This window comes from Gallus gallus, chromosome 2 (genome assembly GCF_016699485.2).
Source record: "Gallus gallus isolate bGalGal1 chromosome 2, bGalGal1.mat.broiler.GRCg7b, whole genome shotgun sequence".
Classification (NCBI taxonomy): domain Eukaryota; kingdom Metazoa; phylum Chordata; class Aves; order Galliformes; family Phasianidae; genus Gallus; species Gallus gallus.
In genome coordinates, this window is record NC_052533.1 from 63310061 (window position 1) to 63333190 (window position 23130).

General features: G+C 37.9%; 1 protein-coding gene and 1 long non-coding RNA gene across 2 annotated transcripts in view; one reads left to right on the forward strand and one right to left on the reverse strand.

The window, feature by feature from the left end:
* Window positions 1-23130, forward strand: part of OFCC1 (orofacial cleft 1 candidate 1) — a 178537-nt gene that overhangs the window by 125531 nt on the left and 29876 nt on the right. Inside the window, exons 19-20 of the mRNA XM_015275986.4 lie at window positions 2788-2951; window positions 7721-7880. Coding sequence (XP_015131472.3) covers window positions 2788-2951; window positions 7721-7880 — 324 coding nt within the window. The remainder of the gene's footprint in view (window positions 1-2787; window positions 2952-7720; window positions 7881-23130) is intronic.
* On the reverse strand, window positions 2595-10604 carry LOC121109796. Its single transcript, XR_005857542.1, has 3 exons — window positions 8538-10604; window positions 4889-5069; window positions 2595-3005 (listed from the first exon to the last, which is right to left on the reverse strand). It is a non-coding gene; the product is annotated as an uncharacterized LOC121109796 (long non-coding RNA).

The following is a 23130-nucleotide window of genomic DNA, read 5'->3' on the forward strand; positions in this document are numbered from 1 at the left end:
CAGAACATGGCTTTCAGATACAAGTCTCACAATGGGTCCTATCAGTGGGCACAGGGAGATGCAAGCCTTTGTAAGCTCTTGTGATATTGCTGTTCCTCTGCCTGTCTTCAATGACATCATTTCTGCTCCAAATCAAGCAGTAATCTACCGTTCTTGTCACTGATCTGGTATTTGCATGTCTCATGATTCCTTGTCCACTAATCTCTGTTCTGCTCTTAAGAAGTCCTTTTAAAATATGATTCTCTGTTGTTTATGTGCTGTTTCTGATTGCTGTGCTTTTCAAAATCAAGATTCAGCTGCTCAGGAAGTTTAATTGGAGCTTGCTTGTGAGGTAACTGCCTAATTTTAAGTATGTGGCAACACACTGTAGCTTTCACTTGAACAGCCTGTTTTTTGTTTGTTTGTTTTTAATTTAATGGTGCAAACCAAGCACAGATTTGAGTTTCAGTTGTGATTATTATCATGAATAATTTTTTTTCTAAGGAGAAATATGTTTCTTTTTCACCAATATATAGGCTAGAAATATCTAAGTGTTTAAAAAGATTTCCTTCCCCTCTGCCCAATATTGATGTAGTCATAAAATCTGAAGGAAATGCTGAGTTAGGTCTACCTTGTCATTACCATACTTGCATTGAGAAAATCATTGCCTTTGACTTCTGTTGAGTTGTGCTTGGTTTTAGTCAGGCTGGATTCGTTACCAATTTTAAATACAGCTTCTTTTCTTGGTCAGAGGGAAACGTGAAATATGAATAAAGTAACTGAGTTTTTTGTTACGGGGTTTAAAAAGGCACAACTCTCTCTGTACTTCATACTGAAAATTTGGCAATTTTACCGGCAGAGATTATCGTTGGTAGAAACTCATTTGTTCGAATATTACACAATATACTGTGTGTATCCCTTCCAAAATGAAACTATGTCTCTTACATGTGTTTTTGGTCATGCATTCGTATGTTTTTTTTTAATCTTGGCATTCTTTCAGCAGCTATTTCAGATTTACTTGCCAATCTATTTTAGAGCAAGTTTTTTAAAAATGTTGTGCTGTGGTAATATGAGTAATTTTAGTGCTACAGTGTATTTTACTATTCTAAATTGATTTAATACTTATGAAAGATGACGGAGACCCTTGGGGACAGAAGTTTCTGCATTTACTACTTTTTTTATTTTTAAGGAGAGACTAGATAGGAATTAGATGTTTGGGGATTTCAGCTCATAATTCAAGATATCGTGTCGAATGTGTGATTCCAGGTTTGCTTTGCAGGCAGATCATTCCAGGCGTAAGAAACTTGTCCATGATTGTGATGAATTCAGTTCAAGGTCCAGTTCTGTTAGATTTTTTCCTGGGATCGGTCACTTTGCACTGCTTGTAAAATTCAGAATAACGCCTCTTCACACCCGTAGAGATGTGTGTCATCCTAAAAAAACATGACAGACCATGAAGTGCTCACACGACCATCGCTGTGTGGTGTGGCAAGTACCTAAGAGAGATGTTGATGAACGCTATCAATGAATGCTACTTAGAGAATTTAAAACGAAGGCACCTTTCTCGGATTGTACCTTTGAAGACCACAAAAAAATTGTCACGATTTCATTATTAGAAAAATATGGACAAAGAGATGCACTTCTGCACACTGTTTTTGCCTTGTCAGAAAGAACAGCTTGAATAAGAAAGAAATTTATTTGCCTCTCAGACTTTGCCTCTCTGGAGGCATATCAGAACATGACTGCTCAGCAGAGGGTTTTCCTTGGTAGACAGTCTATTTTATAAGAGGATGGAGGCAGCCAGCTTTTTTTTCTTTTTTTTTCCCTCCAAGAAGAGAGGACAGAACAGGGAGATAAAGAACTGAGATACTTAAAAAAATAAAAAAATAAAAATAAAAAAAATACTGACAGATCTAAATTAGTGACTACTTTTTATATGCTATTTCTGGTCTCCTGGGACCTGTAATTTCCATTGCAGAAACCTGGCAGTGTTGCAAAGGGTGGAGAGAGAACAAAAGTACAGTCAAGAATCTCATTCCATGTATAGCTCATCACAGGACTTGTAAATGTTGCTCTTTTACTATGCATGTCACCACGAGGGTGGCCAACAACAGGGAGGAAGTTTTGACTCTAAGGATTTGTCCAGGCAGGTTGCTCCAGAATATGCTGGTTCCCGAATCCCAAAGGTCACCAACTCCCTCTCTGAAAGACAAATACTGGAATTTTTGGTGGTGCAGTTTCACATGTCCTTGCAAAATGTGTTAACGTTGTTTACAATGAATACAGCTGTCACTGTGTCACTTTTCAAAAAGAAGAAATATGTGAATGGAAGAATTTATTTCAGCTCTGAGTAGTAGAAGACCTGTGATATATAGTTGAATTCTTCTAAATTGATCCAGCAGAGGGCAATAATATGTCAATACAGTAGTTAGTACTCAAGAATTAGATATGGGGAGGGGGTTGAAAGGAAGAGGGGATAAATAGATTTTTAGAAAACCTTTTTCTGTGTATTACTGGAAGTAGATTGAAGCATAGAGTGCTGCAAAATCTTCAGGATTCTTTGTGAGTCATTAAAAATAAAAAATAATAATAAAAATACACAAACCGCATTATCCTCAGTTGAATTAGTATTTTTATTCTATGAGTATTAACTCCTTATATACAAATAGCATGCTAAGTGTTAAGATGCGTGTCCCACAAATTACAGTTAAACTCTTATAAATAAATTCACGTTCTTCTGTGTCTGCATGTACATAACCTAATCAAGTTTGGCATTTTCTTATGTTCATCTTTTTTCTCCCATGACAGCGGCTTGCGTACAGTGCAGAGAAACCCATTGCTGATGCTGCAAAGCTCTACTGGGTGTTTCTGAGATCAGAAGAATCAGGGGTTCCTGGTGCAATAATCACTGTGATGCTTTACACAGTCCTGTTCATCATCTCATCAACGGTGTTGTACCTTTACTTTCTAAGGTATGTCTTTTTATCTCATCATTCCCTTAGAAGCTTAGGCTCAGGCTCCTTCTCCTGTAAGATAAAATAAGGTGACATCAGAAAAGATGTTTCAGTGTCACATATCCTGAGCCTAAAATTGCAGACAGTCAAGGTGGAGTTAGTTTCTGTAGGCACAGTGAGTGAAAGATGGAGCCATTTCTCAAACGGGAATGTTACTGATATAATGAGTTTTCACAGTGTCTATGAGTCTGTTTCCACTGGTTTCCAACAGTGGTGTCTGTTTTCCCAGTTTAAGCTCTGAGGAGCGTGTCCTTTACATGTAGGTACTTTGGAAAACCTTTTCATTAGACTTCCTAGGAGGGTTTTTGCAAGAAACAGAAAAACTTTAGGAAATTATGTACAGCATGAAGTGCAAAATCTTTCTCTGAGTCCACAGCAGCCCCCAGACTCTTACATCCTATGGATGACCCAGGATATTTGACTTGATGTGACTGAGGCTTAAACCCTGTGCATGAAATGACTTACTCTGAATAATCTTTCCTTGACTTTTGTCTGTTAGCAATATTAATAGACTTCTCTTCATCATGAAATTTGACCAGTTGGCTTTCCTGCCACCTGTCTGGCATGTGCCATTAACTGTACAGGTAGTAGGGACAGGTATGGGACACTGGAAGCAAATGAGAAAGATTGTCTAATATATTACCTAATAAAGTACTGAACGTTGTATTGCATTCATTTCAGTGATTATCAAGCAAGCACCAATAAAAATCTGTACAAAGAGGTAGGATGCAGGCAGGTGTGAGAATAGCAAAGCTCAGCACACTCCTTCCATTTGACAGAACCATCCCTCGGTCTCCTTTGCACAAACTCCACTGCAGCAGGCAGAAAAAGATAAATGGCAATCTACATATCTGCAAAGTATTTCAAAGCTCGTGCTTTCCTGGAAGCAGTACACAACTCCAACGAACTGGTAGTCTAGTTAATTAGTTTTTGAGATGTTAATGCCTTCTTAATCATCGACTTAATAGTTTTGAATAGCTTCATAAGTTTTAGCTGCTGTCGTTTATTACTCAGGAAAATTAATTTAAATTAAAACATTTGTAAGGCAGGTTTTTATGAGAATATTACCAACATCTTCATTGTCTGGGGAACAGGTGCAAGATCATCAAAGGTTCCTTTCCTTCTGGATCAATTTTCCCATAATGTTTTCCAATAAAGGGGTGGGGAGAGAATGTTACTGGGGGAAAAATGTTGTCTTAGTATGCTGCATTTTTAAAATGATTCATAGCAAAATACGAAAGCTAAGGGAAGATAACAAAATCTGTTACAGTGCATAAGGTCTTTGAAGTTCTTTGCTTTATTACAAAAAGAAACATTTTGAATACTGGAGAGTGTGCAGAGTAAATTTATACTGTGAGCTTCTGAAATTGGATCAACTTTTTATCATTTTCTTCCTTATCTGTCCACAGCCTAGCACAGTGGGAACCTTGGACCTGGCTAGGGCTCTTCAGCAGCATGTTATCCACTAATGATAGCGTTAAAACAATTTCAGATATCATTAAGGAAAACATCAATTCATAACCTTAAGAGTGTTCCCTAGATATTGATAGATTGGCTTTTGTTTCTAAGAGAAAACAGTATTATAAACAAGGCAGTAATCCCTGGTGGTGTGGGGTTGTACAGCATCTCCAGGTCATGTGTCCCAAAAATATTCAAATGTTAGAATGTTGCTGGACTCAGAAAACATGTTTTTTGCCCTTACAGCCACTGCATCCTTCTCTTGTAAGGTGAACCAGTACAAATCTTGAGGGATGTCTTCTGTGTCTGAAGAAACCCACGCACAGGAAAGAATTGGGTGGTGGAGTTGACGCCATTGATTGGAATTACTCAGCCATTTGTCGTTTAGCAGAATTGTTCAGTAGAGTACAAAAAAGGGGATAGAACTGTGAACTCACCAGAATGCCAAAGCAAGAAGGAGAAATGTCTGTTTCTGCCACAGCTAGAGAGCTTCCTGGCAGCACTGATGAACAACTGGGAAGCTACCAAATCAAAATAGGCAACTTCCTGTGTCTTCGTAAAACAGCATACCTCAGTATAACTGGCTATTCTTGGATAACTTGAGAGTCTGTAGTACATCTGCGAAGGAGGGATATATTAATTACTTTATGGAAAAAAATGAAGTAGCATTTGTTGCAATTCCTTCATTTGAATTCCACTAGACATTAGAAACAGTCAGAAATTTGTTGGTGAAATGTTTTCTGCACTGTGAGAAAATGCAGACCTATTTCAACTGAAATTGTCTGCTGGAAAGTGTTTATGTCTAAATATCCTGCTATTTATTTATTTTTTTAATTTTTATTTTTTTAAAAGCTGCAAAATTCTACATTTTTCAAGGTTAACAACAAAATGATTTTAATTTTTTACAGCTTTTTTTCCCCAAAAAAGCACGTGAAAGGCAAAAATAAGGTTGCAACAAATTGTTGTAAGCATTCTTCTCTTCAGTTTTTTGTTTGTGTAAACTTTTCAGAAATCCATTTTTTAAATCTTACTTAAAACCCATTTCAACCTTTTTTTTTTGGTGATTCTTTCTGACAAATTAAAGAACTTGTATGATATACCAGGTCTTTCATATCTCTAGGAAATAGCATCTGAATTTTGCTTTACTCTATTACATTAGCAATATAAATTATTACTATTGTATCTATAGAAGCCATGTGCACATATAAAAAATGTTTTATTAGAGGTAATGCTAAAAAAAAAAAAAAGAGAAAATCAGGTAACAGGAGCAGGCTGAGTACATTTGGACAAAAGGAACAAAGCTGGAAGACAGGCTTCATGATTCCTAATTAATTCAAAGTTAATTATATTGTTTATTACCATGCACTTAAAATCTTCATATAGAAAATGTTTATGGCAGCAAATAGACAGTAATTTAACTGCATTAAATTTTGCTTCATTTAAAATAAGAATGTTACATTAAGTGAGTTTAAATAAATGGTGAGGTCTTGTTCTTGTTTAGCAAGATAAGTGGCAAGTCATTGAAATTGCTGACCTGGAATTTCAAAGATTAACAGCATACAAAATCATTTTTCAAGACGAGCAGTAGGCCAGAGAGCCCACCAGCTTGATTACTAGCTTTTCAACTAAGCACAGGGTAGTACAAAATTATGGGTCAACATTTGCAAAAATGTTGTAGTAAAATGAACATCTAACGTAATCCAGACATTAGGAGACAAATGTTTCTTTAAAGAAGCTGTAGAATATGTAGAACTACACCTTGAATGGTACTGATCATGGTTTTTTTTTTGTTTGTTTGTTTTTAAGGAACTATTCTATAGTGTTTTTTAAGATGCCTTAATATCCTTCTCTACCTTGCACCGATTTGTATTTCATGCTTTGGAACTTTTTTTCTTAATAACTGATTTCTTTATATTGCCAGGGATACCAACATCTCAGTTAGGTTGTCTTCCATCCTGTCTCCTCTTCTGGTAAGGGAATTCCGTACTGGCATCTTGGAAACTTAAACAAATTTCTGGCTGCAACTACAAAAGAGTGTTTCAAATAGAAAGAGTGCAAGGGCTAAAGGTCATTCCAAGATCAAGCGGAAAATTTGTCCATTGGTGTCTTTCCTTATTTCTGTTCCATGCAGAATCTCAGTTTTGGGAGAAATTGTATAAACAGCTTATTGAGTGAGCTTCTCTGCAATTACTGTGTGCACTGTAAGGTGCGATGTAAAGCTACTGCAAATGCCAACTTCGTTCTGATCTTGTTAAGAAGAATTCAGAGGATTAAAAAAGCTGTGCTTGTGCTCACTCCCAAAGGCAGAGAAATGAAAGATCTGTACAGCACCACAGAAATCTGGGTATTTTGTTGGTTGCAAAGCCACACAGCAATCCCTGTGCTTCTCAGGACTACCCAGCTGGTCTCTGGGAAGGATGGAACAGTTAAGGTTGGCACCAAGCAATAGCTGAATTGTAACAAAGTATGAGTGCGGAAGAGAGTACAAAAAGAAAGACTTCAGTTCAATATCCAAGATTGAGCTTCCACATTTTCTGATCTTTTTTTTTGGTTTTGGAATAAAAGTTGAATGAGAAAGAAGCTCAATTTGAATTAAACAACAGTGTTTTGAAGTTTCAGAGTTCATCTAAGGCTAAAAATGTGACACCAGCCTTTTCCAAAAGCCTCACAATATTTCTTGGTTTCACCTACATTAAGAAATACCACACAGCAAGCCTTTCTTGTGGTAGAGAATGTTACTGTGTGGCGCTTATTCAATTCCCTACCACAGCACAGAAATGTCACAGAAAAACAAAGCCAATGAATGAAATGAACTCTTACATCAAGAGAAGTTTAGATTGTACAGGCTTCAGGTTTGGGGTTTTCGAAAACGATGAGTAGTTCCTTTTCTATATGATGTGGTTTGCCAATTATTTCACTCTGGCACAACAGGACTTCCAGTCATGCCTAACTGAAGGTTCTGCATGTTAGCACTGGGACTAGATACCCAGCCCAAAGCTAAAAACCAACACTGGGCATTTCTGAAGATCAGGACCTTCTTTGGAAGTGAATATCTTGTAACAATTAAAAGAAATTGCTGCTTGCAGTTATGTGATTTGGCTCAAGTGTTGTAAAGAAGGTTGGGAGGGAGGGAGTTATATGTTGGAGAACTTGTGGGATAGAAGGTTCACTCATTACTAGAAGATTTAGAAGTCTACAAAAGGGTAAGATATGCTTTTTTGCATGAAGAGTCCTTTCCAAAAAGAAAAAAGCATCATTTCTATCCATAGGCTACATAGCGAGGGGTGGCTGTTGGATGTATTTCGACGCATTCATGGTGAAGAAGGTACATTCTTTGTTCCGTTGGACTTAGAGATTTCCATTCAGGAGCTGAGCTACATTATGAAAAGAGCTGAGCAGTGGAGAGGAGTCAACGGTGAAAGACGGATGGTGAGTGGCAAAGAGTGTTAAGAAGAGTCAATGATTCACTAGTCCAAATTCTTTTATTTCCTGGATATTGCTCATAAGGACATAAACATATAAGAAAATGATCCTAAGGGGCTTTTTTATTTTTATTTATTTAATTAAATTAAGAAGAGAATTTTATGAGAAAGTTATATGTCCATTCCCTGAACATCCTGAGGGATTACAGTCTGCTTAGTATCTCTTTAGGGAGATACTTGACAGCATCACTGATGGCAAAAATTATCTATGCCATCTGAAGATTTCTGATTGGGTTACAAAGACTTGCTACATGTTCCGATGTCAGTAGCATCCTAGAAAAGCTCTCAGCAAACTGGGAAGTCCTATAGACAATTTGAATCTGCTCTCTGAATGGGCATGGATGGGGCTGACCAGAGGAGGGGACATGAGTATAGTGGGTTAGGAGCTGTGACAGCCAACGTCCTCCCCAGCCCTTTCCTTCCGGAACTATCCAGAAGTGTGGACTGAGTTGGAACTCAGAGTGCACTGAGAGTTAGGAAAGGTCTGAAGTTGGTCTGAACTACTTTGGTTATCAAACAATTCTGATTTCTTTTCTGTTAGGATGCTAGTCTTTAAGCCCATATCCAGACTTCAAGCTGTTATGTGCAGGAAATATATTTATACCTGTGTTTGCGAAGTGTCTGGTGTTGGGGTTCCCATCCACAAATGAAGCTTCTAGTCATAATGGCTTGCAGAGAATTGAAAACACCCGAAGCTATATGGTCAGTAATCTGCAAGGGATATATTCTTCCTTGCTCTTCAGCCACCTTTGCAGAGTCACTATTACCATAGAACTGTCTCAAAAAACAGCTCTTGAACAATAATTAAAGTGCTCATCAAATGGATTAATACATCTATGACTGCCTTTGAACACAATGCTTTGCTCAGCAACTCTTCTACTTCAATGTAAAAATGAACAGATTCTAGTTAGGAAGGAAATTATCCCTCTTAAGCATGTCTGAGTTGTTTGTTTTCTTTTCTAGCCCACTGGAACAAGTGATTTCACATTAGGGTCTGCAGGTTTTTCAAGTCTCTATAGCTACCTCTGAAAGATCAGCAGTTTATATAAATATATAGCCTCAGTTGTCACTGCCATAAACATCTGGTGCAGTTGTAATTATTTTCCACTTTTTTTCTTGATGACAGTTTGGACCCTGCAAGGAAAAATAAAAAGGTGAACGTGCCAATTGAATGAAAAAGCAGATACTCAGTAAGCTTTGCTTTTCCTGAATTGCAGAGCACCAAGCTGCCTTTTAACATGGGGGAGGAAAAGCATTCCCAGAGCCATTTGCCTCAGACGTTCCCACTTTTTATACAGATAGTACTTATTTGCTTTATAACAGCAAGAAAATAGGCTTTTTGTGTCTTTTTTTTTCCCACTTAGAAACTTTTTGCAGAAAGTCAAAACAAAGCCATTAATGATTGGTTACTACTACCTTTGTTACATGTTAAGTAAGGTCAAACAAAAAATATACGGTGGATCTCATTTTACATGCCAGAACAACCAATACCATATGGAAAAGGTGGTGGATAAGGCAACTGCAAACAACTGCTTTTCTGTTTTAGGTACTGAGTACATTTCTAATGATATTACCAGCAGATCGTTTCTTGTAGTAGTTCTTAAAGATCTAAGTGACAAAAAAAAAAAAAAAAAAAAGACTAGTAGGAAAGGATGGGGGTAAAAAACAAATGGAAGAGAATGGAAATAAATATTGCTTCTCTATACACAATTAGTCCACCCATGACTGACAGATATCTGGAGTGTCCACTGCAAAAATATAGCATGGTATCATACTTAACATGACAGTATATTATGGAACATGACCCATGGCTATGGACGTAAACTAAGCATCTAGTTTTGCTGTTTTGAAAGGGACCTGACCTTGCTCTGAGATCCTTTAAAACATGGACCCAGACTCAGTCAGATCCAGTAGCCAGAAGGGTGCAGTCAGGGCGGAAAGAGGACACTTCTGTGTGGCATAGAGAACAATGCCTATCTTATTTCAACAAAGTAGGATGATGCCCGCTTTGATCTCTGCCTTAATAGCCCACATTTTTGACTCTTATTCTGCCTACATCTGCACTAGTTTCATGCCTTTCCTTTATATCAGCCCTAGCTAAAGGCCAAGCTGTGATAGTGTCAAACATTCCTGTTCTCTATGGGATGTACTATTGCAGACAATATGAGCAGAAAGGAGTAATGAGGAATGAGTGCAGAAGTCTGTGTCTTTCACAGCAGTAGGATTCTCCCATTTCCCTTGCTGGGCACAGAATCTGCCTTGCAATAGGTAAAACTTGTGAGTGGAGAATTCTGCCCCAAACTCCTGAGCTATCTGCATGAATGTTTTGGAAAAAAAAACAACAAAACAACGTTCTCCAGAAATGTGAAATCTTCCCCTTCCGTTCTAAGCTTTTGCTTATATTATTGTGATGGAAAAGAGGACCATTGGACCAAATTTCATTTCTTCTTTGGCAAATCTAGGTTTCTAGTAAAAACATGTTCCGCTCCTGAAATAAGTTATCCACATGCAGCATCTCCCTGCAAGACCAAGAACTGTATTTTCAGGTCTTTCATGTTCCTTGGCATTGTGGATACTGACGGACCCTTTTTTCCTGCCATGAATTTGCATAAGGTATTTGTCTTGTCCCTTTCTTTATGTATGACTAGTTGTACAAAGTAATCAGTATGGAAGACACATCACTAGACCTTATTGCGTGCATTATTAATGTGTTAATTTTTAAATAAGATACCAAATTAACTGTGAGCAATTTTTATACAGAGAAGCATGAGCGTATCTTATATCACTCCATATAAAAAATATGCTTTAAATGGAGGTCATTCATGTAAATAGTCAGTCAAACCTTCTGGAAAAAAATAGGCCTGTGTCTTTGCAGTATTTTCTTGCTATTAACCACGTGCTTCTCATTTTTATTCCCTGGATTAAAAATTGCCCCATAAATGGGTATTTTATAATATGCTTAATTTCCTTTTATTAAATTGATAAATGCAGCAGCAGAGGACACATTTACAGTATGATGAGAATTTAAGGTTATTGCATTTTATAATTTTTATATTGTTCAGAGAAGCGATTTGTCATTTGGGGAATGACATCCATGCCATCATTTCAAAGTATTTTTAGTCATTCTTTTGATAGGAAAAAGGTCACTTTCTGTAGACCAGGAAGACATCACTCTATTAAACTAATTTGCCTACATGCAAATTTTGTCATTTTTACCTCATTAACTATTTATCATAGAGTAAAAATATATATATATTCATGAAGGGGCAGCTAGCAGCCTGATGGAGCTGGAACTAATATTTTGCAACTCTAATGATTTTTTGCATCCTTAATTAGATAGCATAAGGTTGATATGATTAGGTCAGGATGTAGTGTTTTTCATTAAAATACATTTTAGAAGCTGTATTCATAATCTGCCCTTGCAATTAAATAATGAGCCTATGAGTTTAATATTATCGACCCAATTATTATCCCATGGAAAAGTATACCTTAATAAATTTGTGCCGTAGGACCTTCATTAGCAACAAAACGAATTATATTTCCAGGTACACAGATTACATGGCCACAATCACATTTACGCAGCAGTCTGGAATGCACTGTGGGGAGAGAGCCACCAGAGCCCGGCACAGCACAGAAACACTCTTGATTATTTTGGAAGAAGTCATTTACAATGTATTTCATGAGGCAGGCTGCAAAGAAATAAAAATGCCACCTACAAATTCAGGCAGAAGCATTTGCAGAAAGTGTCCTGTGAACCTTCTAGAAGGGGGGGGAAGCATGAGCTCCCACCCTTCAGCCTGTTACAGATGGAGAGATGGATGTGACCATTTACAGAGCTTTATGGAGGTGGGTATATATTGACTGTGTGACAAATCCCAAATCTGGGGATAACAGGATCAAGAATAAACAGCAATCCATTGACCCACCATTGATCAGTGGGAGGTCAGGATTTCAGTATAGTTTTTTTCTTGTTGGTAAGTGTTCCTAAAGTGACAATATCTTGTTCTCATCAAGCAATCACTTTCCCAAAGTAAACTAAGTGAAGGTATAAAGTGAGGGGTTTCTTTTACCCAGCCAGGTAAGAGGAAGATAATGAAAGAATAAGAAAAAGAAAAAAAGAAAGTGTCTCTAGTGAAACAGGTTCTGACCAAGGATGGTTCTGCCATAACTGGATTAGTTGTTAGACGTAAGATGACCAATGCACCATTTTGGTCATGTTTAAAGCCTCTGAACTAGCAGGAGTATGAAGGGAAAAAATTGCTGTTATCAATTTTTATGGGATTTAGACCTCAAGGTACCACCCCTTCTTGCAGTAGGACTTTTTGCATAGTAATACTACAGCCAAGAAAAGTTAGACAAGCACTAAGCTGAAACAACACCATTGGTATACCAAGCATGGACTCAAAAACCTTGCACATAGAGTAGCTTTCTGAAAAAATGCAAGCTCTATAGGCAAAAAGATAATGTGAAACTTACACTTCAAGTAAAGCCTGATGCACTGCAAAATTATTTTAATGAGACTAGGGTTCATTTTCTAATTCTAAAATGATATTATAGCAAACCATAAAAAATTACCCGGCAGTAGTTTTTTGAAAGGAAAATATATTTGTAATTATCTTGAACACACAAGATTACTTCAGGGCCTATTATCGACACAATTTTTGGTACCACTTTACAGTAATTTGCATTTATTACTCTCAGGCCAACTATTAATATGTTAATAAATAAGTCATTAATACTTGTTATTTAATTGCTATCTATTTATTCCTGTTCAATAATGCATTAATTACTTGTGAATAGTTGAGGACAAAATCCTGCCCTTGCTAGTGGAATCAGCAGTGGCAGAAAGGAAACCAGTATTGGAGTGTTAGCATTGCAAGAACTGCTGATCTGATGGGGCGTAAGTGCTTTAACCCATTCAGTGCATGGAGAGGAGCCTTTCATGCTGCTGGAGGAAGCCTCACGAGTCTCCATAGAGCTAGAGAATATACTGGGAGGACAGTTGGTGTGTTTTCTGTTTGAAAGTTGAGTGCTATTCTGAGTGGATTGCTTGCCTTATTTTGGAGCAAACTGATATGTAGGAATGGATAGTGAGACTAGGCCAAAGACTGGACAAGGATGTCAGACTGTGAATCAAATAGATTTGATATCTCTGACGTTGCAGGGTAAATTTTTCCCATGGACACAAGTAGAAATGTTTCCATCGCGTTTCAGGAAACTTGATTTCCAAAAAATGGGTGAAAAGTAACAGATGTTGGTTATTTTGGGTAATAATAATAGTTAGAGGAAAGATAGGAGCAGGTGGAAAGAATAATAGTATAGTTCAGAATTGTGGGATTCTGAAGGAAAAGTCAGCAAAGCACAAGGTGATAAAAGGAGAAAGGAAAGGAAAGTTGTCTCAGAATTTGTGAAGAAGACACAATGATACCAAGGAATGGAATTAGAACGGAGATGCCAGGTAAGAGAAGGTAATAGGAAAAGAGTTACACAATCATGTTACTTCTGGTTGCACTTAGAGAATGCTCCTCTTAACAAATTAAAGATGATATCACTACTTTAGAGATCACTGTGCTGCAAATGGACAAATGAAAATACGTTGAGAGAGGAAAAGAATAGAAAGTATTAATTTTTTTTGTATTTTCCCACTCCTCTTTACAAAGTCTTTCTGACAGTGAGTTATGCCTTATATATTTAAGTTCTATCTCATACCCTATGTATATGAGGTTTAACATCTTTAAAAACAACAGATGGCTGTGTTGAACGATAAGACCCTATAATTGTGGCTTGCAATTTCTTTTCCCCAAATTAGTTCTGGTGATCTTTGGGAATCCTAACAATTCGTGAGTTCATGGTCAAGCTTTTTCCTAAGCATAACTCATACTGTAAATCTTTCTGAAACCACTCACTGGAGATCTCCACACAATGTTTCCAGCAATTTGGATTTTATCCAGAATCAAAAAGAAAAAAAAAAAAAAAGGTTTTTTTGTGCTCTGAGAGTACTATAGGAGATCAGTAAGAAGCAGTAAAGCCAGTTTTGAGCATATGCGAAAATACTAGCAGTAATATGGGATTTGATCTTTTAGCCAGTATGAATAAACCATTAGATTTACCTGGGATAACGCACAGTTGTTTTAACTAGTACCGCTAAATTCTGCTACTCTGAGACAATTCAGCTTAGCAGATAGAGATGACAATCTAGGTAATAAGGAATAATAACCTTTCTGCTACAGAAATTGTTGGAGGGAAAACTTTACTGGTTTGCAGTCAACGTTAACTTCATTCGGGCGAGCATTTCAGTCTATGTGTGTAAGCAAAGGAGAAGGGAGGAAATAGGGCCACATCTCATTGAACTTCTTTGTGATCTGTGTATTTAATGTCAGATTCTCATCTGGGGTAAATTACTGAAGGCAGAGTCTATATTTTTTTGAATATTGAACAATGATTGAAAGTCATGAGATGAGCAGAGGGAAAGCTCAGCCCACTGATAGAATGTTAGAAAAAATAAAGCAAAACATAACGCCAGAAAAAGCGTAGCATTCCATGGTCTCTTAGGTTTAAAATAATACTAATTCTCTATGGAACTTTGAGGCCTTTCTTGAACTGTATAGGATCAAATTGATCAGATAGGATCAGATAGATGGCTCTGAAGCACTTCACTTGCTGTTCTTTTAGAGTATTTAGTTCACAGGGAGGTGAAAAGGAAAAAAGAGGGCTGGATGCATTTGGAATGGCCAATTCTTCTGGCTAGGGAGTGTATAAACAGGAGGGGAAACGGTTGTTTATGAGGGTGGATACTGATAGTACAAGGGCAAATGGTTTTAAACTGAGCCAGGGGAGGTTTAGGTTGGATATTAGGAAGAAGTTTTTCACACAGAGAGTGGTGACACACTGGAACAGGTTGCTCAAGGAGGTTGTGGATGCCCCATCCCTGGAGGCATTCAAGGCCAGGCTGGATGTGGCTCTGGGCAGCCTAGTCTAGTGGTTAGCGACCCTGCACATAGCAGGGGTTTGAAACTCAATGATCATTGTAGTCCTTTTCAACCCAGGCCATTCTATGATTTTGTGATTCTATGTCATGAAAAACTCAAAACAGTTGATTATTAATTTGTCACAAATTGTGTATGTTTCATCTGCTGCAATCAAGAAGGTGATACAGAGTAGGTAAAATGAAAGGTTTTTTTGTCCAGGTAGATGTGTTTGACAAGTGGAAATATTTAAACAAAAATTGAGCCAGTAGGGTAAAACTGTACAGGCCTTTCTTGAGGCAGTGATGTATCCTATCTTGAGGAAAAAAAAACCTAAAAATGGATGAAAGAACAAACAGGTATGTAAGGTGCTCTGAATCTGAAGCTCGTGTGGCAACAAATTAATAGAATTTCAAAAAGATAAATTCTGCAGAGGCAAGGTTATGTATAGTGCTTCTTTTTTTTTTTTTTTTTTTTAATTTTCACTTGATATATGATAAGGCTATACATTGAAAATGAAATGATGTAGTCAAAGTCCATGGAATTTGTTTAGGGAGGATTGTAAACACAATCTTGTTTTTAGAAAACGTATTTTGTTTCCGTCTTCAAGAACTTATTTGTTCAAGTCTCCTTTGCTATCCCTATTATATGCACAATATAGTATTTCCAGACTGAATGGTAACAAATCATTTTAATCCTATAATCAATACATGAATTATATAAAGGTGTTAGTGCAGATGGAAAAAATTAATTGTCTGCTGACATCCTTCTGATTACTATACTGGCAGAAAGGTGTTAATTTCTGTAATACTTCAACAGATATCCAAACTGTTTTGTCAGAGAGGTTGGACAGTGATGGAGGAGGAGTACACTTAACTGTAATTTTTGTAGTAATTCATGGGAAGCTTTATTGACACGTGCTAATGGCACTTGATTGCCCTCAAGAGGTTTTCACAACAGAACTCTGCAAGTGCCACATCAAGGTTTGCTCAGTCAAGTAGTTTTTTTTCTCCTTGCATCTAGATAATTTGTGACCACAGGCAAACTTTTGAAAATCCAAGGTGGTTTGCAACAATCCATTGGGGTGAATCTGTCATCAGCTGGCTGGTACGGATTGGTGCGCTAATGAAGAGCAACCTCTTTGTGTTTTTTGTCATTTCTGTGCAAGCAATCCATTTCATTTCTCCTCAGTGGCAGGGCATGTTATACATCTCATCCCATATAATCTGACTTACATTATAATTTGATTCATACACATCCTTTCCACAGAGATTAATTAGCAGCAGATTTTAAGTTTGCAAGTGAAAATATGATAATTAGTTTTCTTGGAATGTTAACATTTCAACACTTCGGGTTCTCTCCATCTTTGTCTTCAATGAAGCTGCAGTAAACGAGCACTATTTCTCTTCTAAATCAGACTCTTGCGAGGTTTGAAATACAGACATTTTCATCAAGCTGGATAATTTCCATACAAAATTTACTAGCTTATGAAATATTGCAAGAGTAATTCATACAGCAACTCCCTCCTCCTCCTGGAGGCTGAAGTATGATGTGAGCAGTTCTGAAAACCCCCAGGATAGTCACTTATTTAACAACGGTGATTTCTATTCTTTGTAACAAAAATCAGCTGACTCTTCATTTTTGCACAAAATAGAATTAGCCAATAGGTCTCTTGTACAGTAGTTGGGTAGTGTTATAAACATGGTTGCATTAACATCTTTGACTCTCTGCTCTCATTTATTCTGTTGGGGCGTATAATTCAAGTAACGCATTGGTGCATACAGTATCTCTAAGTCTAGTCAGAATCATGCTAAGTTACTAGAATTTGCCACTTACCTGAATAATGAGAGCATTCAAAGTTAAAATAGTGACTACAAATGTTACATGAAAGATCAACCCTGATGATTTAAAGACAATGTAATTGCTAACAGATGGGGCTTAAGAAGAAACCGTGTATTGTGGGAAAGTTATTGTATTTTTTTCAGTTATAGGTAGGTGTAACTGATTAAAAGATAATATTGCTTAATTATTTGTGATTTATCCTCCTTAATGTATTCCTTTTTAAAAAATATTATTTTGGCAATGATATGATTTAAAAAATCTTCAATCTTCTGTAATTACTGAGTCTATCTCAGCTTCTTCTTACATCTTTAGCATAACTTATCCTCTGAGCTTGGGCAGGGTAGTGTAGATGCCCGTTGATCTTGGCAGGAGAGTGGGGTAATTCAAAAGTTTCTGCCAATGTTCCCATTATATCTAAATCACCACATGGTTATAACCTTGCATTTGTGATTGTATGAGGTACATGTGCCAATTACATATATAATTGCCAGCATGTTTTCACAGATTGGGTTTTAAGTTTTTTCCTTAAGAGGAAATGGGTCTACTAGTGTATTGTTGACTGTCACACAAAAGTTTGTTACCAGAGAATGAATTACTTCAGATATAAGTGCATTAGAGAATACTTGAGTAATGTTATAAAACTGATGGTGCAATTATTTTGCTTTCTAGTAATGACTTTCAAATGTTCTGGGACCAAATGGTGTTTTTTTCCTTTAAATACAAAAATCCTGCAGCAACAGCAGGGATTATTGAAGACACATAGTAAAGTGAAATTTCCTGCCCAATGAATGGGACAGGAGGGATATAGCAAGAACTGAACAAATCTTGGATGTATAGAAGAGCAGCTGCAGGAAAGTCAGTGCAAAGGCTAAAGTCTTGCTGTATCTGTAAGACTATATCTGTCCACATAGTGAGTTTATCAAAGATGCACACTTGTTTTCAAGCCCATATGTGCCTGCTGTCTTCATGTCTTAACTTGAACCAAAATAATTTTTGTGCCCAACTTTACAGGTAAATTATTGTCTGAAAATAAGTGTTGGCAGAGCACAGATAGTCTTACAGGATTCAATATGCTTATATACGCTCATCCACCCTGGTTTAGATGTGCCAAACTCTGTGACCGCAGAATGGGCTAGAAAACAGAGCTTTGGCTCAAGATTCGAAACAGTCACCTTTTCAAGCTGAACAGAATTGGATGCTGAGTTAGATTTCCTCTGCTGACACTTGACAGCTCTCACCAGAGCTTATTTGTCCGAAGCTTATTTGTTAGGGCTCTCTGAAGGGATCGTAAATTTCTCATCCACTACAGTTTTTCTATCTTAGTGATTATCAAGGCTTCTAAAATAATAACTATTTCCTGGGTCTGTTTGAAATCTGGCACAAGTGTCTCTGAGGCCAGCCAGCAAGACTTTGTTGTTGCGTGCAGCCTCGTTTTCTCCTGAGCCACAAAGTGGGAGAGGAAGCTATGCCCCAGGGAGGTAAGGTTGTAAGGAATTCCTGACAACAACAAAAAAGAGAAGGAGGCAAATTGACTGTTTTATTAGGAACATGATCTGTAGTGTTTTTCATCTGGAGAGGGGATTGTTGCATGCTGATGAATATGGGTATCGTATCACAAGAGTGCTAAAATGCCCCTGAGCGAGTGTGTTCCTTCTGCTCCCCTTCAGCAGCTCCTACTATCCCAACCACTGACCTGTGAAATATGGTCACATCCTCTGGATTTTTCATGTATTTTGAAAGCTGTGCTTTTCATCCTGCAAAATATTACCCTAAACAGTTAAATGGGAGTTATATGTACAAGGATATGAGCATTAATATTAATGGCAAATCTGGCAGGTCAGCTGGTCAGAATGGGATAATTACGCCATTCAGGTAATATATAAGTACATAAGTTTTCATGGGCATACTGTTTCAAAACTTTCTCAGTTCTGTCCAAAATAGAACTAACTTTAATAATCAACATTTCTGAAATAAAATCCTGAACTCTTCATGGGGATATAGTGAGATGACCAAGAGAAAAGGAGACCAGCTTCTACCTTTGGCATGCTCTGAATGAAGATGAGGCCAAACTTTGAGCTTGACTACATCTTGCTGCTAATGAGAACAGTTCAGGCAATATGCTGTCCACAAGAATCCTAGAGCCTCCTGCTGCCTTTGGATACATATCTCTGTGCCTAACAGCTCTGTGATCTTCTGATGTGTTCATTTTCCTCCACTGGCTAGGTGCAGGGCCTTATTTACACATCAGGCTCCTTGAGCATGGCCCAAAATGTGCATCATTCATGCAGTGACACAAACATCAGCATATTAAAAAAAAAAAAGTGTTATACTAAAGTACGAGAACCAAAAGTCCCCAAAATGAGAGAGGAAAAAGCAAAGGGCACCTTGAGGAGCTGGTCTTCCCCATAGACCTTATCCAGGCCAAAGCAGCCCATTAGGCCTTCCGGGCCATTTGCCTGGGTAGAGTCATCAGGAAGTGTTATTTAAGAATAGGGGATTGCAGCTGGTCGGTTTAAACATCTCAGAAAGTTCTGTGGCTCCTGTCAGATGAACGGCCATTGAAATGGGCACATTGGCCATGACAGGAGTAATTCTTTGACAAATCAGTCTTTCTGCATAGAAAATTATCCCATCAGAAACACTCCAAGTAGTGCTAGCCTCCAGGCCTGGAGCTTGAACTCCATCATGGCATAAAAACCTTCTCAGCTTTGTTTTCTTTTGCAGCTGAGATTACCCACTTAGGACTTGCAGTTTAGACTTTTTCTCAGATAACTGCCCTTTTGTACTAATGGGTCTTGCCTGAGAGAGCAAGCCTGCCAACTGGATCCTTACTTCACTAACTCACAAAGAAAGATGCCTATTTTAGCTTTATTGAACACATTTGGGTTTTGCATTTCCATTTAACAAGTAGGAAATAACACAGTAAAGGTAGAAAGCTGTTTTCTGTCTCTTTAAAAGTCAAAATAGATAGAGAAAAAAACATACTTGATAATGTCTTGTTAAGCTTTTTTTTTTTTTTTTGGATTACTCTACTCTTTCTCTTGATTAGTTCCTCTTTGCTGAAGTCTGATGGGCTTCAAATAAACTAAAGGTTTGTGAACCTGGGAGCTTTAGACCTCCTGCTGTTCAGGAAAGGTTTATAGAGTAGTTCCTTTCATTACTGCTTTATAAATGGCATTGTTGGAAGCAATGTGTATTGCAGCTTGAACAACATCTTGGAAAATGTTAGCTGATTTGCTGTGTGAGAACTAGTGTCTTTCAAAGTGGCTTTTGAGGTGGCTCATATAACTATTAGTGTTTGAAACAGATGGGAATCTTTCCTCAATAAAAAATGTTATCCCACCTCACATTCAAGTCACACTGCGTTTATGTGGACCCTTGTAACAACATGCAGTGAGTGCCTTTGACTTAGTAGGTAGATATGACTCTAATATAACCTGTTATGTTATAAGCCCTGCACAATTCATCAGGTGTTTCTATAGGATGAGAACTGCAGAACCTCTCTCAGATACCCGAGCTGCAGCCTGGAGCATGCAGAAGTCGTTGCTGGTTCTCTCTTCTGTTCAAACAGCAGCACTACATTTAGAGCAGCATTGTTACATACACCCTCAAGGCCTTCCTCAATGGAGTGGTCTTACACTGCTTGCTGCTGGCGTTGTCCTCTGTTTGAAAATGCCTGTCTGTGGTGTCCTCAAAACCTCACTGCTTGTCCCAGTGATAAAGATCTTTTGAGATGGGAAAAGGTTCAGACTGAATTACTTTAAAAGTGGCTTCTTAATAGCACTGCTCTTTCCACCCTATCCTATTCCATTACTGCCATCTTCTAAAGTAAATTTGATGCCAGTTCCTGTAGAATTTGTGCAGTCTCCTGACTTAAGTCTCCTTTCCTGGTACCATGATTGCCTTGTGCTTTCTTGTCATTTCTGCTGTTTTTTGTCCCCCAGCTATGTGCTAAGCTGCAAGGGTCCAGGATAGCCTTTTTCTTCTGTATCTGGACAGATGTGCTCAGATCTCCATGGTGGTGCCAGATCTGTACGGGTGTGCTGAAACAGGTGAGATTAGGGCATCATTTGAGAAGCATTCTTCAAAGAAAATAGACATACCAATGGCTGATGCAACTTCTGTGGCACAGGTATGGGGTAGTGCTCATCAAAAAGAAGCACTGTGATTACTCGTGAGTCGTCTTCACTGGTTACATCTGGGTATCTAAGAGGGAAGAACAGAAATCCTGCCCAAAAATGGGAGGGTGGGGGCTCAGGCAGCTGAAACAAGTGCTTCAAAAAAAAATCTGCTCCGCGGAACTGCTGCTAGGAAGAGGCTGTAAACTGGCCAATAACTGAGAGTGAGAAAATGCATTAACTGGTATGGGGATAGAGGACCTGCTGAAAGTCTACTAAATAGCTTGACAGCAGGTTGAAATGGCCACTTCCTGCCATGGAGGCCCTTAGCTGTGTTGAAGCAGAAGCCAAGGTGGTAAGGATCTGCACAGGCCGTGCTTTGTGGCCTCCTTGCCATGGAGGCTCTTGCAAAACCGCTTGAGGCACGCACTTGGATGTTACACTGTGTGACTAAAAGCGAAGGAGGCCCAGAAATAGTAAAATATTCAAAATATTTTCTTGTTGGGTTTTTACAAGTAGAAGTATAAACACATGTGTGTGAGTGAGAATGAAATCACAGCGCATTATGACTGTTCTGGAGCCTTTACTCTCAATTTCCTCTTGCCACATTTACACTCAGAAATGCGGGCACATGTAGGAGGATTCTTGTCACTCATGTACGCATCCAGCCTGAGGAGCTGTAATCAGCCTTTAAATAATATGGGGGCAGTTTTTACATTTATTGCAGTGTCTCATTGGTGTTAATCTCTCTGTATGCAGTGTTAAATACTTGGAACCAACCCATTGGATAGCTCCAATGTATATTTGTGATGAAAACTAGCACAAACAGAATGAGATTTTGAGGGGTCAGAGAAGGGAGGGGAAAGATCAACAGCAGTGACAAACGACAAACAAAAAGCTTCAAAACCAAATGACAATAGCAGCATCCTTGTGTAAATATAACATTCTTCTGCAGTGCCCACTGCAGTGCCACACTGAGGCACTGGAGAGGGTATGCAATTAGATGCAAGTCATAATGTAGTTTGTTTTTATTTAATAGAAATGCCAGTAAGTTTCTGTTTCATTGTCCAAGATGAATGCAAAACACCACAAAACTAAATGAGACAAATATACTAAAGAAACCCATCCCAAACCTCTTTGCTTTTGTGCTGGTGATGGTGCAAATAACTGTGTCTGTTTTATATGTCTGGGTTCTGACTCTCATTTATGTTATTCCGGCATCTTGACAACACTTTGCCATGGGGTGTAATGATGTACCAGATTTGTATGTAAATGCCTGAGTGCACAATGAGAGGAATTTGTGATTTTCAAACCTGATGGTGCCCTAACCATGAGGAGACACTGCTTGTTCTGTAGTGTATAGCTTCATCTCTGACCACTAAGGGTTACTATTGTAATTTGTTGAATGTGTAATAGGATTTAAAGATGGATTAAGCTAAATGTTTTGGCTTTAAAAGTTTGTTTTGTTTTGTTTTTCTTTATTTTCAGAAAAGAAAGCCTCTTTCTTTTCTGCTTGCACAAAGAAGGTTGAACAGTTTAAACAAAACCTAATGGAAATTCTTGAATGAGGCAAAGATGCTGCAGTTCAAATACATTCATTCTGTTTTTGTGGTGATGTGGCATCATCATGACTGTAGTTTGTTGTTCCATTTTTTGGTTGATGTGTAGCCAGGCGAAGACTCTGACTTAAAAGCTTAGGATTCAGATTTCCAGCCCAAACTTTTTTGAGAATCATTTTCGCTGCAATTGGGCAAGAAGACGTTTTATAAAACAAACAAACCAACACAAATAAACAGAGCTCACAGTATTTTTTCACATTTTCAACCTCATGATAATTTTGTTTTTCATAACTGTGTTAAGCAAATGAGGATGAAAGTTACCATAGGTCATAGGCTTTTACTTATTTCCTGAGAGGCTCTAATACTTTCTTTTTTTTTTTTTTTAATAAATGAGTAAAATTTGTTACAGATACTCAGTGCGTAACCAACCATTTTTGTAAACTCCCTAAATTCAGAGTAATAACAATTCAGCCAACTAATATATGCCTTAAGTGGATTACTAAAGCATGTTTATGTTCAAGCTAATCCTATTGTAATGTAGTGCTTTCAACTGGAAGTTTTCTTCTCCAATCTGTGCTGAATTTTGCTCACTTTAGAACTTCACTGTGGCTGGAGAGAGAGAGAAGGAGAGAGGAAGTGAGAGAGGAAGGGAGGGAGGGAACACTTATTGTTTATAAGATGTGCACATAACTTGTCTATGCCAGGAAGCTCAT